The sequence below is a fragment of the Pipistrellus hanaki genome (genome assembly GCF_964339955.1).
Source record: "Pipistrellus hanaki genome assembly, chromosome: 6".
NCBI classification, from domain to species: Eukaryota; Metazoa; Chordata; class Mammalia; order Chiroptera; family Vespertilionidae; genus Pipistrellus; species Pipistrellus hanaki.
Genome location: NC_140508.1, coordinates 80,804,126 through 80,821,522, shown reverse-complemented (window position 1 = coordinate 80,821,522; position 17,397 = coordinate 80,804,126). Strand labels below are relative to the sequence as shown.

Here is a 17,397-nt window from a genome sequence, read left to right as displayed (position 1 = left end):
GCCGCCTGGATAACGGGTCCCACAGAGGGTGTGGCCGAGCCAGCCCCTCCTCCACCCTCTTTTATCTCTCACTTGAGTTTCTACTGGAAACACCGCTGCCCTCGGGAAGGAGGGGGCTGCCCTCTGCATCCGGGGGTGATGTGTACGGAGCTTGGTCTCTGGCAAAGGGGCTTTCATCCCCGTCCCCTCCCGCATGTCCTGACCATTGTCACGTACAGTCGGAAGTTCACTTAGCGTCTCTGTCTTGATCCGTGGAGATTTGATGACTGTATTGCAGCATGAGAAGAAGGTGTCCCTGTGCTTGTCTCCTTCTCCCTCTGGCCGGTGGCTGTGACTTTTTCTTTAATGGCTCCCTTGGCTCCGGCCCCAGTTGACTTGAGGGAGGGGCACTGACAGAGCATCCACCTGCGTCCTGGTCGCGGTCCACGGCCCACACCCCAGCTGCTCCTGCCCTCCCGCCTCCTGGAGATCCGAGGCTGCAAGCGCGCTTCCTGTGAGCGGACTCAGGAGAGCAGGCGGACGGCAGTGTGGAGCGCCCCCCCCCCCCCCCCCGAGGCAGACCCTGGAGGGGACAGGAAGTCAGCATCACCCCAACCTGAGAAAGGGCCTCAGAGGCACGCGGGGTGCTCTAATCTGCTAACAAATGGCACTACCCTCGCCAGACAGCAACCACATGGGGTGAACCATCACGGAGCTGGGAACATGGTGTTGGTTGGGTGACTACCGGTAAATGGCACGCCGCCCACCTACCGGGAGTGTGGCCGATGCCTGTGTCTCATCAGAGATGAGAGGAGACTGCCATCCCTGGCTCCTCCCGCCGGTACTGCAGGCCACAAGGCTCCCGCCACCACCAGGCGCTCTCACTTCGTGGCATCTGTGGCATCTGCCCTCCGCCTGGAAAGCAGTGTCTGCCGTTATTCCCTGAGTGACTCGGACTCATCTTCCCATGGCTGCCTGGGCAGCTGGGCTTCTGGAAGCCTCCCTGAATGGCCAGGAGGACTGGGCATCCCTCTTTCGTCACTTCCCGCCCACACTGAATGTGTCTACCAGTGGCCTCTCCTATTAGACTTAAGTTCTTCACGGGGGCACTGTGTTTCGTTCATCTTTGAGGCTGGGGTGCAATGCCTTCTCCGTACAGTTTCTGCCTTCCCCTTCTCTGTGTGCTGTTGTTCTGCAGTTCCGTTATTCAGCGGGGGAGTTACCGCGAGGCCCATGGCTGATTTCACTGGGAAATACTGATAACACGGGACGTCCAGGAAGGCGGTCACTGTGCCCCCTTATCCGCTGTTTCGCTTTTGCAGTTTCAGTTACCCATGACCAACCGTGGCCCAAGAATATTACATGGAAATTTTTAGAAATAGACACTTGGTAAGTTGTAAAGTGCACGCTGTTCTGAGGAGCGTGATAAGAATCTCGTGCTGTCTGGCTCCGTCCTGCCTGGGACGTGAGTCATCCCTTTGTCCAGAGTATCCACACTGTGTACATTCCCCGCCATTAGTCACGGAGCCGTCTTGGTTAATCGGGTCAACTGGACACGGAGTGGCAGTGTTGGTGTGCAATTAACCCTTATTTTGCTTAATTGTGGCCCCAAAGCGCAAGAGCAGCGATGCTGACACTTTGGATATGCCCAAGAGAACCCCAAAGTGTATAAAGGTGGAGGGTCTGGTGCTATCCACTGTTTCGGGCACCCACTGGAGGTCTTGGAATTTATCCCTGAGGATGAGGGAGGGGCCGCTGTGCTGATGTCCCTGAGGTCTCTGTCCTCTTCCTTGAAGTGGAAGTCTGCCCGGAACAGGATCCGAGTCCTCGGTGTTTCCTAATGACGTTCTCCGCTCTGTCGGCTCACCTGGCTGTCAGCGGAGGGGGATGAGCGGTTCCGGTCCAGGCATTTCGTGTTCTCACTGTGGTGAGTTGCCGCAGCCCCATGGCACCCTGGTGCGGTGGGCTATTTCTTTGTTTTCCGTGTCCATCATGGAAAACGACAGGTTCCTGAGTGGAGGAGCTGGGGATTAAGAAGTTAGAGAAAGAAGAAAGAGATGTGGAGGCAGAAATAGATTCGTCAAGCTGGGTGCTAGGTGGGCGCCATCTCTCTGATGGAGAGGTAGCAAAGGCGACCCCCCAAGCCATGCAGGTTTATTTATAGGGTCAAAGGAGCTTATTTGCATTCTTTTTTTTTAAAATATATATTTTATTGATTTTATACAGAGAGGAAGGGAGAGAGATAGTTAGAAACATCGATGACAGAGTCATTGATCAGCTGCCTCTTGCACACCCTCCACTGGGGATATGCCCGCAACCAAGGTACATGCGCTTTACTGGAATCAAACCCGGGACCCTTCAGTCCCCAAGCCAATGCTCTATCCATTGAGCCAAACCATTTTCGGCCTTATTTGCATTCTTAACTAGGCCCTAGCATTACTGGATTTACGTATCTAGACCCGCCCCTGCTGACACCTGGACAAAGGTACTCTGCCAGTGTGCCTTGGGCTCAGCTAACAATTTAAAGGATGTCCATGTGCCTTCTCAGGCAGCCCTCTACACCCTGGGCTTTGCCCTCCTTGGCCCGGGACCTTGGCACCACCTGGAAGTAAACCCGCTGGGGAGGTGCCCCGGGAAAGCCGGGATGCGGACTGTCCTTTTGATGTGCAGAAACCCTCAATTCAGATGTGAATTTGTTATCAGACAAATGCAGTATTTAAGGTCTGCTGCACTTATGTGTAAAAAGACAATGCTTTCTGCTCTGACCGATGCAGCCCCTCCCCCTTGGCTGAAAAGCCGTTGGAAAAGCCCTTCTCTCTGGTGCGGCTTTGTTGGCACCTTGGGCCGCTTGCAGAGATGAAGGGCCGCCTCCACGCTGACGAATACTGAGGAGCGCCTGGCCCCGGGGTGCGTCAGGGAACTGCTGAGCTTAGCTGTCCGCTCCCTGGAAGATGGATGCCAGATTGTTCCCTTTTGACCCCGCTAATGATCCTTATCTTCTCTCCGGGGTTTGGATAGTCACTCTCTTTTCTCACAGTGTCCAGGGCAGGGATGGCGACCCCTTTCCCTGCCAAGAGCCGCTGACCCCAGGAAGAGGCCATCTCTCCCAGGGGTGGTCATGCCTTGGACAGGCACCCCGGGCCCAGCCAGGCAGTCCGAGGTCAGGTGAGGACCTGGCAGATGACAGGAGGTGCCTCGCCAGCCCAGGGTGCAGTGCCCATGAGAGGCCTGACACGTCACGGAGGGAGGGGCCGTGGCTGGTTTTTGAAAATGTCACGGAAGCCTTGGGGGTTGGAGAGAGAAAAGAAAGGACTTCTTGTTGAGCACAGATTGCCAGGTGTTTTACCAACATTATTGTGTTCACTAGTGACCCGGTGCACGAAGTTCATGCACATTAAAAGGGGATTAAGTAGAAGAAATAATGTAATGTTGCTATTTGCCCTTTCTCTATAATAGAAGTGTCAGAGATGAAAGAAAATTAGTAAAATATATATGAAAACCTTTCTCCTATCAGAGTCTGGGGCTCACCAGAGTCAAATCCCTGCCACCCACATGCACTTCAAAATCGTGTGAGACCAGACCTGGCTTCTCTCTGTCACCCCCGCCATTGGGCTAGATCCAGACCTGGCCAGTCCCACCCTTTTCAAGCCCTGCTGGGCAGGGAGTGTAGCCTGAGGTCCCCCAGCCTGATGCCAGGACCAAAAGCACACCTTGAAGTCCCCTGTCAAGCCCCACAGATGGGGGAGGGCATAGCCTCAGGCCCCTGGTGATTCTCCTTAAGGCTCCTTCTGGGAACTTGGCCTCATCTGTGGGTGCAGCCATCTTTGTGATGGAGTGATGGCCAATTAGCATATTCCCTCTTTATTAGATAGGATGACCTCATGGCTTCTGAACGTTGGGATGTGTATTTTCAGCCCTGCTTTATTTGATGAGGAAACTGAGGCACAGTGAGGAGCCTCTTCTGAAACATCTGTTTAGGGGTCTAGATGCTGGTGTTGTCCAAGGCGATAGGGAGAGATGCGGAAGGCCACTTGCATACCAGGGCCGCACAGAGTGCAGGGGCAGCGTGCAGGTAGGGAACCTTGCTAGCTGGGAGTGCAGTAGTGCAATGGGGCAAGTGAGGAGGACACAGTGCCCCCAGTGGTGGGCAGGAGAGGAGGTCAAGGCCCCGGGTGGCAGCTTCTGTGAGTGGAGGCCAGGAGAGTGGGGTGCTTTGCTGAGGCCAATACTAGGCCAGTCCTGGCTACAGTCAGTGCCCAGGGAGGAGGGCCACACAGTTTCAGCTTGCTTGCTGGAGTTGGTGGGGTGGGTGTGCCCTTTGCTGGGATGGTTCTCTTCTCTTCAATTTGCTCCCTGGAGAGTGAAGCAGAGTTGGGCATTGCTGAGAGGGGTGGTCTCCCGTGGACACCACCAGGGACTGTGGACGCTTCCGGAAGAGCTGAGAGAAGAGAATGAGTAGTTTGGTGCAGGAAGCCTCTCTTCCCTTTGGGCCCTGCCAGCAGGGAAGGGGCTGAGCTGTGGGCTGTGGTTGCCATGGGGGTGGCCACTCAGGAGCAACACGCCCTGCGCTCATGCCAACCCGGAGGCAGTGCAGTCTCTTTCTTTCTTTATTTTTTTATTGTTATTGTAGATAGTATTACAGCTATCTCTCCTCTCTCCCCTGCTTTACTTCCATCCTCCAGCCCCTACCCGCCCCCGTTTCCCCCCATGTCCTCACTACCTATTGCCCTGTCCATGGGCTACTTTGCTGCTGGTGACAGGACCAGGAAGAAAAAATATAATATATATGTAATGTTGAAAAAAAACACAAACATTTCAATGTTTCAACTTAATTTTCAAATAAAGACAGGGAATGATAAAAAGCCCATAAATAAAGTAAACATTTTGAGGTTATCCAGATCCCTAATTAGGAGATAAGGGAACAAAGGAAGAAGGAAGTATAGAAAGAGAGAAGAGGGAGAAGGCAGGGGGGAGGCGACCAAGGCATTTACGAGGAGGAGAGGGAGGGGGGGGAGACAGGGAGAGAGAAACAGAGACTGAGAGAGAGAGAAAGAGAGAGAGAGAGAGAGAGAGAGAGAGAGGGAGAGGGAGAGGGGAGGATAGAGACAGGGAGCAGAGTTCCTCTGTAGTGAAAGGGCCCACACCTGTTTGTCACGCGGCTGGTTGCTGCTTTCAGATGCTAATGACCTGATCCCGGGTCAGAGCCTCCTCAGAGGGTGGTGGGCAGCGCTGACCCCTCTGTGGACCGGCCAGCTGCTCAGCTCCTCCGCAGAGGGAGGCGCGGGACTGGACGGCCTCTGAGGACTCTTCTTTCTCCTTTGATCCGGGAAGAAAGAAGGCGTGTTTCAGACAGAATTTCCCTTCCTTAGGTTGCCTGCATTAGCTGACCCCGGCCTTTTTTGCCTCTGAGAGGGGACCCTTTTGTGCAGGCAGAGGTGGGAGCAGGCGGAAGTGCGCTTCGCTGGGCCCAGAGCTCGCCAGCTCCCGCAGACAGGGCCCCGGTTTCCCAGGATGATTCGGACCCAGAGGGGCAGGGCTGCTCTCCTCAGTGCAGAAGGGTTGTCAGAGTGGTTTCCAAGGTAACAAACTGGGAAGCTGGGCGGGGCTCAGCAAGGTGGTGATGACCAGATGGTGAAGACAGACAAGGAAGCCTGCACAGAATCCTGTCATTTCAAGCCTGGTGCTGCCGCCCGGTCCGCAGCTCCCTGGAGGCCGCCCCTGTCGTGGGGACGGTCCTCGCTGCCGCAGCCAGAGCGCCCGTGTCCTCGCCGACACCGGCTCTGCGCTTTGTGCACCGGGTCATGCCGTGTTTGTCTGTTTCCCTCTCCTGCCTGGCCCAGCCGGAACCCAACAAGTAGCCAGTGATGGTTTGCAGGAAGGGAAGAGGGAAAGAGCACTAACATCACGTGTGTCTGAACATCACTTTGCGGCTTGTATAGGTCTTTCCAATGAGTCTGTGATCCCCAAACCTTCAAAACCACTGGAGAGAGGTATTTCCAAAAGCCAACCGAGCAGGGTTTTCACAGAAAAAAAAAAAGCAAGGTTCCCCCTGGGCCCCTGTATCCACATGCAATATGGAAGCCCAGTTGCGGGGTGCAGTGGGCTGTGCTCCCTGTCATCAGAGTATCACGTGGCTCATTTGAACTCTTGGGAAGAACTTCCAGAGTGGGATGCTTCTGACAACGACTGGGCTGTGGGCTTCTTGGCAGGGTAAGGGGCAGACCCTGGGCCGGGCCGCCGGTTTCCGGCTGGCTGTCACTCCGCAGAGCTGTTCTTCACCAGCCCTCTCTCACCGTGAGTCTGAAAGCAAACGTCACGCAGCTACATGCTAGAAAAGGAGGAATTCACTCTTGTGGCTGCTCCTGAAAGATCATGATGATTATATTGTCTAAACAGACTTTTAAATCGAGGCATGGGCACTTTGCCTAGGAATAAATCTGTTTCCTCAGGGGGACGTCTTTTGTAGCAGCCCGGGGGCAAAAGGGGAGTTTTTGTCTCCCTGTACTGAGGACGGCCTCTGGGGTCTCGGTCCACGTGTTGCTTGGCTAATGTGTTTGACACTTGGCGAGAGAAGGGTGTGTTGTTATGGTTTGTCTTAAAGTCAGCGATTTCAACAGCCTGGAAGCACGCTGTAGATGTAGCTTCCACTCTCCGCTTCCCTGGACACACTTACAGGGGCCTTTGGTTCCTCCTGTCCACATTCCGTTCACGATGCAAATTGCTTCTCATTTTTTCACTGGTTTCTTCCAATGTCCTGGACTTTCTCTTCCCACACACCGAGGTTTTCTTCATGGCGCTCCTGGCTGGGCAGGAGGCACAGGACCTTCCTGATGGCAAAGCGGGGCTGGTTCCCAGAGGCCTCTAACTAATTTGCCCTCTACTCCATGCGACTCTACGCTAGTTAAGAGGGTAACACATCGATTGCATCTCTTAAAGTAGGGGTGTCGAACTCAATCAGAGAAGGGGCCAAAATCTAAAATCCAGCCTAAATTGCGGGCCGAATGGTTTACTGAACAGTCATAAACTGACAGCGGAGTGCAGTGATGACAGCGCGGTGCGGGCCACATTGCAAGGCCTGGGGGGCTGGATTTGGCCCGCGGGCCTTGTGTTTGACACACGTGTCTTAAAGGAACATGTTTCATTGTGGAACGCAAGAAGCGTGGAGAGAAAATATGGAAGGGCAGTTATGAAGACTTTATCAAGTGATGTGATTACATCTCTTTTCCCCACCAAACGTAGGCTCCTAATTGCCCTTTACTCAAAGGCTAGCATCACACAAATGATTGCACTTCAGGTAAATTCAACTTGGAAACGGGTGGGAGAATAAATGCCCACATCCATTTATTTGCCAAGCATGAGCTCTGCTGGCTGTATAGTCCGTCCCCCAGTGTCTCCCTAGCTGCTGGCCCTGGCCCCACCTCTCCCCTGCATCTCCTGCCGCCTGAGCTATGGCCCCTCCTCAGGGTTGTGCTGGTGGGAGAGGGGCCTTCTTTGCATACCTCCCACCTGGCAGCCTCAAAGCTCAGGAGAATGACAAAACTTTGGGACTCCAACCTGATCCTAGCCCTACTTTTGTTGCTCTTGTTTTCAGCATTCAACATTATATTGTATTAGTTTCAGGTGTTCAGCATAATTGTTAGACAACCATATACTTTACAAAGTGTCTCCTCCTATATTTTCACCTAACACCATATATAGTTACTAGTGACCTGGTGCATGGATTTGTGCACACTGAAAGGAAATTAATTAGAAGGTGACTGGTGGGGCAAGACTGGGCGAAATGGGCAGGACATGCCCTGGAGTCAACCTCCCGAGATCCCTCCCCAGCCAGCTGCACCTGAGTTGGCATCGAGGCTCAAAGGTTGTCTGCGGAGTGAGCAGGGTCCCTCAGGCAAATGGGGTCCCTTGGCCTGGCCTGCGGGATTTGGGCTGAAACTGGCTCTCCAACATCCCCTGAGGGGTCCTGGAGTGCGAGAGGACACTCTGCTAAGTTACTGTGGTACAGGGTGTGGAAGGCAAATACAAGTGTGCAGTAAACCAGATTTGGAGCCAACAGTGCCTCAGCAACAACATAACCCATGGCTGCAGGTGGAATCACAAGGCCCCAAAAGGAATCGGGCTCCCTCCTCTCTGGTTTTGGGGTGCGTCACCCGAGAACCTCTGACACTTAGCACGTTAGCCTTTTATATATGGAGATTACAGTGCTATGGACTTTATTACGCTGTACTTTATAATTCCAAGACTATTTTGTACTACCAATTTGTAGTTTGTTCCTAGGTGAGCCCTGCACACTCTAGTCTAAGTTGAAAGGGAGGGCCACACAGCCATGGAGAGTCTGACTTTCTGTAGGGTGTTCCAGGATGTTGCAACACAAATGGAACAGTCAGTTCTCTGAACTCAGCAGTGAAAGCTGCAGGTTACAAAACGCAGCAGCAAGGAAGCCAGGACTAGGCTGTGGGAAGGAATACTACTCCTTTGGCCTATGGAGGCTGCTCTCTCTCTCTCTTTTTTTTTTTTTTTTAATATATTTATTGATTTTTTACAGAGAGGAAGGGAGAGAGATAGAGAGCTAGAAACATCGATGAGAGAGAAATATCAATCAGCTGCCTCTTGCACACCCCCTACTGGGGATGTGCCCACAACCAATGTACATGCCTTTGACCGGAATCGAACCTGGGACCTTTCAGTCTGCAGACCAACGCTCTACCACTGAGCCAAACCGGTTTTGGCTGGAGGCTTCTCTTGAGCCACATCAAAGGGCTATCAGCAGTCTTTGGTTTGACTGCAGTATCTGCAGTGGTGAAACATCTGCTGGCTCCTTTTCTACCAGCAGGAATTGTGTGTCTCATAAAATGACAAATTATATGTCACTTACCAACATCCTCCATCCCTAGTCCTTCCTAATCTCTTGGTAAACGGTGGTGTCTCTTAAAATGCATGTTAAAATCAACAGAACAAGACACACAGATGGCCCACTGACATATGAAAAGATGCTCAACATCACTAAGCATCAGGGAAATACAATCAAAACCACAATGAGATCTCATTGTGCCAGAATGTCTATTATGAGAAAGACTACAAAGAATAAGTGCTGGTGAGGATTGTAGACTGGTGCAACCATTATGGAAAATGGTATGGAGAGTCCTCTTAAAAAATCACCATATGACTCAGCAATCCCACTTCCAGGCATTTAGCTGAAGAAAATGAAAACACTAATTTGAAAAGATACATGTACCCCTGTGTTCATTGCAGCATCATTTACAACAGCCAAGAGAGGGAAGCAACCTAGCTATTGGTAGATGAATGGATAAAGAAGCTGTGGAATATTTCTCAGCCAAAAAAGAGAAGCAAATCTTGTCATTTATGACCACATGGGTGAAATAAGTCAGGTAGAGATAGACAGATACAATGATTTCACTTATATGGTGACTCTAACCTAGGGGTGTCGAACTCAATCAGAGAAGGGGCCAAAATCTAAAATCCAGCCTAAATCGCGGGCCGAATGGTTTACTGAACAGTCATAAACTGACAATGTCATAAACTGACAGCGGAGCGCAGTGATGACAGCGCGGTGCGGGCCACATTGCAAGGCCTGGCCGGCCGGATTTGGCCCGCAGGCCTTGTGTTTGACACATGTGCTCTAACCAAACAAAACAAATGAACAAACAAAACTAAACAGAAACAAACTCATAGATACAGAGAACAAACTGATGGTTGTCAGATGGCACAGAGTGGGGGGAGGGGCAAAAAGGTGAAGGAGATTAAGAAGTACAAATTATCAGTTATAAAATTAGTCATGATGATGTAATGTATAGCATAGGGAATATAGTCAATAATATTGTAATGAGTGTGTACAGTGACAGATGGCTATTAGACTTAGCATGGTGATTACTTTCTAAGGTATATAAATGCCTGATCACTATTTGTACACCTGAAACGAATACAATATTGCATGTGAACTATAATTTAAAATAAAAAATAAGGATCAACAGAACGAGCCAGGTAGGGTATAGATGAAAAATTTGTTTTAATTAAGCACTCTAGTTTCACTTTACACCATGATATTGGTTCTTTGAAGAGAGAGAATATCAATTATCTTTCCCAAAAATCAATAGTTTGGGGCAATATCTCTTTGAATGAGTACTTGGTCATTTGAATGTCAATCACAATGATGATAGCTCCAGTATTGTTCTCATATGACGTTTTGTTAGTGTTGGTTGCATAGGAAAAGGGAAGGTTTGCAGTACTTTGGGAGAGAGTATCTTTGTCCATAAAAATAAAACTTCATTATCATTTTTTTAAGATTTTTTAAAAATATATATTTTATTGATTTTTTACAGAGAGGAAGGGAGAGAGATAGAGAGCCAGAAACGTTGATGAGAGAGAAACTTAAACCAACTGCCTCTTGCACACCCCCTACCGGGGATGTGCCCGCAACCAATGTACATGCCCTTGACCAGAATCAAACCGGGACCTTTCAGTCCGCAGACCGACGCTCTACCACTGAGCCAAACCGGCTTCGGCCATTTTTTTAAAAAAGCTACAGTTTAGATGCCAGATGGAAGGATTTCTGGTCTAGACCTCATCTAGTGCTTTGTAGCTATGGAATTAAAAAAAACGAAGTGTTTTAGTCCTGGCTGGTTTTTCTCAGTGGTTAGAGCATCAGCCTGTGGTTCAAAGGGTCTCGAGTTTGATTTTCACTCAAGGGCACGAACCTCAATTGTGGGTTCAATCCCTGGTCATAGTTGGGGCTTGGGCAGGAGGCAATCAATGTTTCTCTCTCCCTCTCTCCCTCCTCCCTCCCTCCTTTTTTCTCTTCCTCTCTTTCCCCCTCTCTCTCCATCCCTCCTACTCTGTCTGAAAATCAAGGGAGAGGATTAAAAAAATAAAAAATAAAAAAATAAATAGTAAAAGTGTTTTAAAGGTCGTTTAAGCAGAATACATAATATTCTTATGTAGTTTAGCTGATCTTTTGAGCTTTAATATTAACATATGGCAGACCAGTAGTTTTATTGCTGGCTTTACCCAGTGGCCAGATAAGTTTCTATTGAACAAGTACAAAAAAGGTTTTACATAAATGTTAAAGACACGCTTTAAAATTAAATACCCATTTTATTTTGAAGTTATTTATTACATGTTCTTACAAGCTAATATCTTTTTAAAGTATGATACTTTGTAAAACACTGTGTAATATGAAACTAGAATTCTCGTGATCCATCCACAATGTCTTAAAAGAACAAAAACCTGTATGGGGAAAACCTATGAATCTCTCTCTCTGAAGTCTGTAGTGTTAATTTTCTCACATAAAAGAAATAATTTTTATTTGTGAGCCATACTATTTTATTATTCAGCATTGTTTGGAATCAACAATTATTGAAGTAAAAGAGATAATTATAAGTATTTTTTAAAAGTTAAAGACAGCCGAAACTGGTTTGGCTCAGTGGATAGAGTGTCGGTCTGCGGACTGAAAGGTCCCAGGTTCGATTCTGGTCCAGGGCATGTACCTTGGTTGCGGGCACATCCCCAGTAGGGGCTGTGCAAGAGGCAGCTGGTCGATGTTTCTCATCGATGTTTCTAGCTCTCTATCTCTCTCCCTTCCTCTCTGTAAAAGATCAATAAAATATAATTTTTAAAAAAGTTAAAGACAATTGGAATGCAAAATACTTACTCCCTGAGTAGAAATTCTAGTTTGTTATAATTAAAAGTCATGGCAAAAGAGAAAGGGGAGAGTTCTTTCTATGGTTCCACTCAAAGATATCACTGGTGTTTGTACAAGGATGTTTCTTATCAAAGGGAAAGAGGCCCCCTGGGGTCAGGCCTCCCCGGGCATCTCTGTTCTGGGCCACATAGGGCATCATTGATGATGTCCTAGAGGTTAAAACACAGTGAATGCAGACCAGTGAAGATAGAGATTGTCAGATTGGACAGAAACAAGTTTCAAACATATGTACTAGAGACTCTACATAGACAGGTTAAATATAAAAAGGATGGAAAAAATACACCCTTAAAAACACTAACCACACACTACGTGACCGTATTCACATTAGAAGATATTAGGAAAGTGGGCTTTAAACAAGGAATATCGAGGAAGAAAGGCGTTACATAATGGTAAAAGTCAGTTCACCTGAAAGCCGTAGCAACCTTAACTGTGAATGCACCTTCCAACAGAACTTCAAGGGACCTAAAGCAAAACACATGAAGCTGAAAGAAGAAATAGATAATCCATGATAATAGTTGATTTCAACGGGTAAACAGAAATTCAGTAAGAATAGAAGACCTCAGGAACACTGTCATTCAATGTGACCTAGTGGGTATTTATGGAACAGCCTACCCAATAACAGCAGAATACACATTTTTCCCCCATGTGTACATTAGACATTTACCAAGATAAAAAAAAAATTCTGGGCCATAAAGTCAACCTTAATAAATTTTAGTAATTGCTATGTAAAGTTCTCAGCATAGAGCAATTAAACTAAAAAAAATCAGTAACCGAAAGAACTCTGGAAAATTCCCAAATATTTGGAAGGTTAGCAACATAGTACTTAACTATATCAGAGTTAAAAAAAAAATCACAGGATTAAGTTATTCCCTTTTGAATTGAATGAAATATGCAAACTTGATTTAATTTTGAATCAAATGAAAATGAAAACACAATATATCAAAATTTGTGGAATGTAGGTAAAGCAGTGCTCAGAAATTTATAGCATTTTATACTTACATTAGAACAGAAGAAAGGTCTAAATCAATTATTTAAGTTTCCATCTTAGGAAACTGGAAAATAAAAGGCAAATTAAACCAAAAACTGGCAGAGGGAAGAACATAACCAGTGAAATAGAAGTCAGAAAAACAATGAAAAAAAACAATGAAATAAAAAGCTGATTCTTTGAAAAGATCAATACGATTGATACATCTGTAGCCAATTTAACTAAGTGAGAAGGAGGGAAGTAACACATTACCAATATCATAGACAAAAGAGAGGAGATTCTTATAGTCAATAAAAGGATAATAGGGAATATTATGAACAGATTTATGCCTGTACATTTAATAACTTAGGTGAAACAGAGAAATTCCTTAAAAGACACAAATTACCAAAGCTCATTCAAAAAGAAATAGATAATCAGAATAGCCCTATCTTAATAGAAAAAATATTGAATTTAAAGTTGAAAACTTCCCAACAATAAAAAATATTTCAGCCGTAGGTGTCTTCACTGGAGAATTCTGCCAAACATTTAAGGAAGAAATAGCACCAAGGTTAAACAAACTCTTTCTGAAAGCAGAAAAGGAGTGAATACTTCCAGCTGAAGAGGTCAACATTGCTTCATTGTCAACCTCATTATAAGAAAGCTGCAGATCCATATTGCTCATGACTAAACATGTAAAAATCTCCAACAAAATATTGTCATTCTTGCTAATTATTTTCTAACATGCTTAACCCCTATTTTTTTTTTAAAAAAGGGATTGTTTCAACAATGGCATAAAGTACTAAAACCTTAGCACTCAGAACATAAGTAACCATTTTCATTCCTTAGAATCAGAAGCCATGACAGATTGCTGGTAACTAAGAGAGGGAGGTGATGTTGTGAATCCATGGAAGGCAGAGTTCTGCTTGTTGTCCGGTGATACATGGCAGAAAGTCTAATGCAGGCCTCCATACCTTATAAAGAGGGATTCTCTCTGCTAGTAACTTTGGATTACTCACCTGTGTATCCTGTTGCATTGTGACCTTGGGAGGCTGAGTCCTGGGTCAAGTTCGCCTCCTTATTCACAAGGCCTGGCCTAACCAGCAAATGCTAAATGTGATCCATTGTAGAGTTGAAGAAGTCTTGAACCAGTAAATATAGAGCCAGGGCTCCTCCACCTGCTTTGCTCAGAGCCAGGGCCCATCCTTGAACATGAGGGAGAGCTCTGGTACAGGCACAGCTGCAGCTGGGCTCCTGTCATCGAAGGAGCCAGTCAAACCTTGAGGGCCACTTCCCTTGGGTCTCTCAAGGCGACCATCAGCCCCCAGGGAAAAGGTGGCACTGAAAAGCTTTCTCAGCATAGTCCCAGAATGATTTATACTGGAGCCGGAGAGCATGGTGGGACAGGGGCTGTGAGGCAAGGAAGGGTGGAGGGTGAATTCAGTTTTAGCTGTTATTTTTTAGATATCGTTCACCATCAAGTGTAGTTGTCTATAAAGAGCTGGACATAGAGAGCTGGAGAGAGGGAGGGTGTTGGCTAAGGGTGCAAATCTGGGCATCATTCTCTATAACTCACCAGGGCCCCCCAAGACTTCCTGTCCTCCCACCTGTAACAGCCCAGACTGTTTTTGGTCTATTGGAGGTGAGGCCTGTATCCTAAATGAAATGGATTCGGTTTACTCACCTTTCCAGTGGAAATTCTGTAATTGTTCATATCCTCTCTCTGTTTTTACCATCTGTTGAATCAATTATAAGTTAATTTTATATCTTGTTTCTTTCCTTCAGAAAAACTGTACAACTCCAGTGGACGAGATTTAAGAAGGGCCCTTTTCTCCCTGAAGCAGATATTTCAGGTAAGAGGGGAAGAAAGTACTCTCGGGTTCTGTTTCTGCACTGCTGTGGAGTGAGATGCAGACCAGGATCTGCCTTTTATTGTTACTGTCTGCCTCAGTGTAAACCATCTTGTCATTGTCCTCAGTGTGCATCTCAGAAAAATTGAAACAGCTGTCTACAGACACTGCCTGCTTTTGGGCCTCCCCAGCTCCATCTCTTCTCCCACTTCCCACCAGAGGGTTTGGGGGTGTCATTCTCTTGCTGGTTCCTCATAGCCTTCTGGATTACCTCTGGATTTCTCAGTATAACATGGAGACCCTTCTGGACCTACTTCTGTTCACACCTTGCTGTCCTTGGCTACATCCTAAGTTCTGCCTGCGATTGCACTCTGGAAGCCATCTGTGCCTTCTCTCTTCTGCATTTTTGCCCCTCACCACAGTCATGGTCCCTCTGAATACCCCTGGTGCCATCTGTGCTTATGGTATGGACCTTACCATACTTCGGGCACTTGTGGGAGTCCGTCATCTGGGAGCTCGCGGGGTTCCATTGCTGTGTCTCTGAGGCCTCGCACAGTGTCTGGTGCCACTCAAGCAATCAATGAATGGGCTGGGCAACCCGAATAGTCTAACAGATGTCTGTCTTATGTCCTCCCTGTCTCTAATTTAGTCAGTGCTTCACTGACTCATTGTCCCAAAGCTCCACCTCCCACGAATTCAACTGGTATCCCTGTTCCTCAGATGAACAAAGCAAAACTTCTTCACCCTCCATGACATCCTCTCTCAAACTCAGATCCCTGACTGTGGAGCTGGACTTCACTGTGTCCCCAGAGGCATGCCCATGCCCCTCCTCACCCTGACTCATGCAGTCCCTCTGTCTGCCTGTGTTTCTGTTGTTCAGCTTTGACTTCTTTCAAAACTTATGTTCACCTTGTTGAGTATCCAGTTGATGGAAGAATAGCTATTCTAAGTGACTTTAAATACTGTAATTTATGCATCTTGAATCACACACACACACACACACACACACACACACACACACACACAAATGCACTGTTTTCATGTTTACAGTAATCATGGTGGTGGTGGTAATGTTGGCATTGTTATTCTGACACTGTGTGGGTGTAGAGTTATCCCAATTTTGTCATTCTTAGAATTCTTAGGGATTGGGATTCTTGGTGTGAGGTAGAAAAAAGATAGAAAATTAGAAGAGGTTAATTTAAAAGCTCTGTATTCCTGAACTGGAAAAATCAGACTGAACCCACGTTGCATATTAATTTAACAACCAAACAAGCAAATAAGCACATTTCTAGCTCTGTTTATGGAAAAGGACTAGAAGCAATGATCAACCCATTAGCCAAAAGCACCCAAAGCAGCAAGACTGTGGTCTTAAAATACTGAGAGGAAGCACAGCTCTTTGGAGAAACAGCTGATTCTAAGTCTGGAGAAGGAAATGGGTAAAATAAACTTTGGTCCTTTTATTTTTATTTATTTATTTATTTTATTATTTTTTAAAAATGACAGCTTTCTTTAAGCATTTTGAAGATGTGTCTTTCATAGGATATGACATTTGTTTCTTTATTTTTCTTTTTTTAAAATGTATTTTATTGATTTTACACAGAGAGGAATTGAGAGGGACAGAGAGTTAGAAACATCGATGAGAGAGATAGATCGACCAGCTGCCTCCTGCACAACCCACTGGGGATGTGCCTGTAACCAAGGTAAGTGCCCTTGACTGGAATCGAACCCGGGACCCTTCAGTCCGCAGGCCAATGCTCTATCCCCTGAGCCAAACTGGCTTTGGCTAAACTTGGGTCCTTTTTAATGGACAGCAAGGAAGCTGTCAAATACTACTAGGATTATTGCTTAAAAAGTCTCCCACTGGTTCACCAAAGATGGGACAATGTAAGCACCAATAAGGTTGATAATTTCAATGAGTTAAAAACACCATGTATTTGCATTGATGAGTTCATCATGATACTAGAAAAAAATAAACTCAATGGATTGTTCACCATTGGAAAATGCTAGTTTCTAGCTCAAAATGGATAGTTTTAGAATCTCATATTTACCTCTTTCTATGTGAATTTTAGGATAATCAAATAGTCATTGAAGTGAAGTTTTATGCATAAAAATATTCTAGCTAAGAAGTAATAAGGAGGGACATAATTAGAATAACCTGATTTTATAACCCCTAATGAATGAATGGATAGATAGGTCTGAGCAGCTACTGCTGCTGATGTGACAATGAAGAGAAACAACCAAATGCTATATGCGTCCATGGAAACACTACCATCAATGATGTGGTCAAGTCAACAAAGTCAATCCTGGAGCTGATCATGCTCTATGTGCAATAACCAGTGAATAAATGATCCAGGACAGAAGTGCTTGTTACACTACACCACAGGCGTGTAATCAACAAAACCCAGACTGTGGGCAAATGACCTACTTTCTTCAACACATAAATTTCAAGGGGGAAAAAAGAGAGACGAATTAAAATACATTTAAAATTTATATCAACTAATTGCCACATGTGGATCTTATTTGGATCCTGACACAAATTGTAAGAAAACAGTATTTATGAGACAGAAATCTGGTCACTGACTGGACATTTGATAACATAAGAAAGTATTATTTTTTTTATTATGAGTACATAATTTTAAAGAGTTCCTATTTTGGAGATACATATTGGAATACTTATGGATTAAATGATGTGATGTCTGGGATTTGCTTCAAATTAATATGACAACAGACTGGGGGTGTGACAGAAGAAACAGGATTGGTCTGACTTGATTGGCACCAGGGGTTCACTAAATTATTCTGTCTTATTTTGAATATGTTTAAAGTTTTCTATGGTGAAAAGTTAAAAAAAGAAAACAAATATGTTTGGGGTCTTATAGCAGATCCCCTCA

General features: G+C 46.2%; 1 protein-coding gene across 26 annotated transcripts in view; it reads left to right on the top strand.

The window, feature by feature from the left end:
* FHOD3 (formin homology 2 domain containing 3) overlaps nt 1-17,397 on the top strand; it is a 334,599-nt gene that overhangs the window by 127,396 nt on the left and 189,806 nt on the right. For all 26 annotated transcript variants that reach the window (XM_084888812.1, XM_084888811.1, XM_084888807.1 and 23 more), the window contains exon 4: nt 14,445-14,512. In XM_084888812.1, the coding sequence (XP_084744938.1) occupies nt 14,445-14,512 (68 nt within the window). The remainder of the gene's footprint in view (nt 1-14,444; nt 14,513-17,397) is intronic.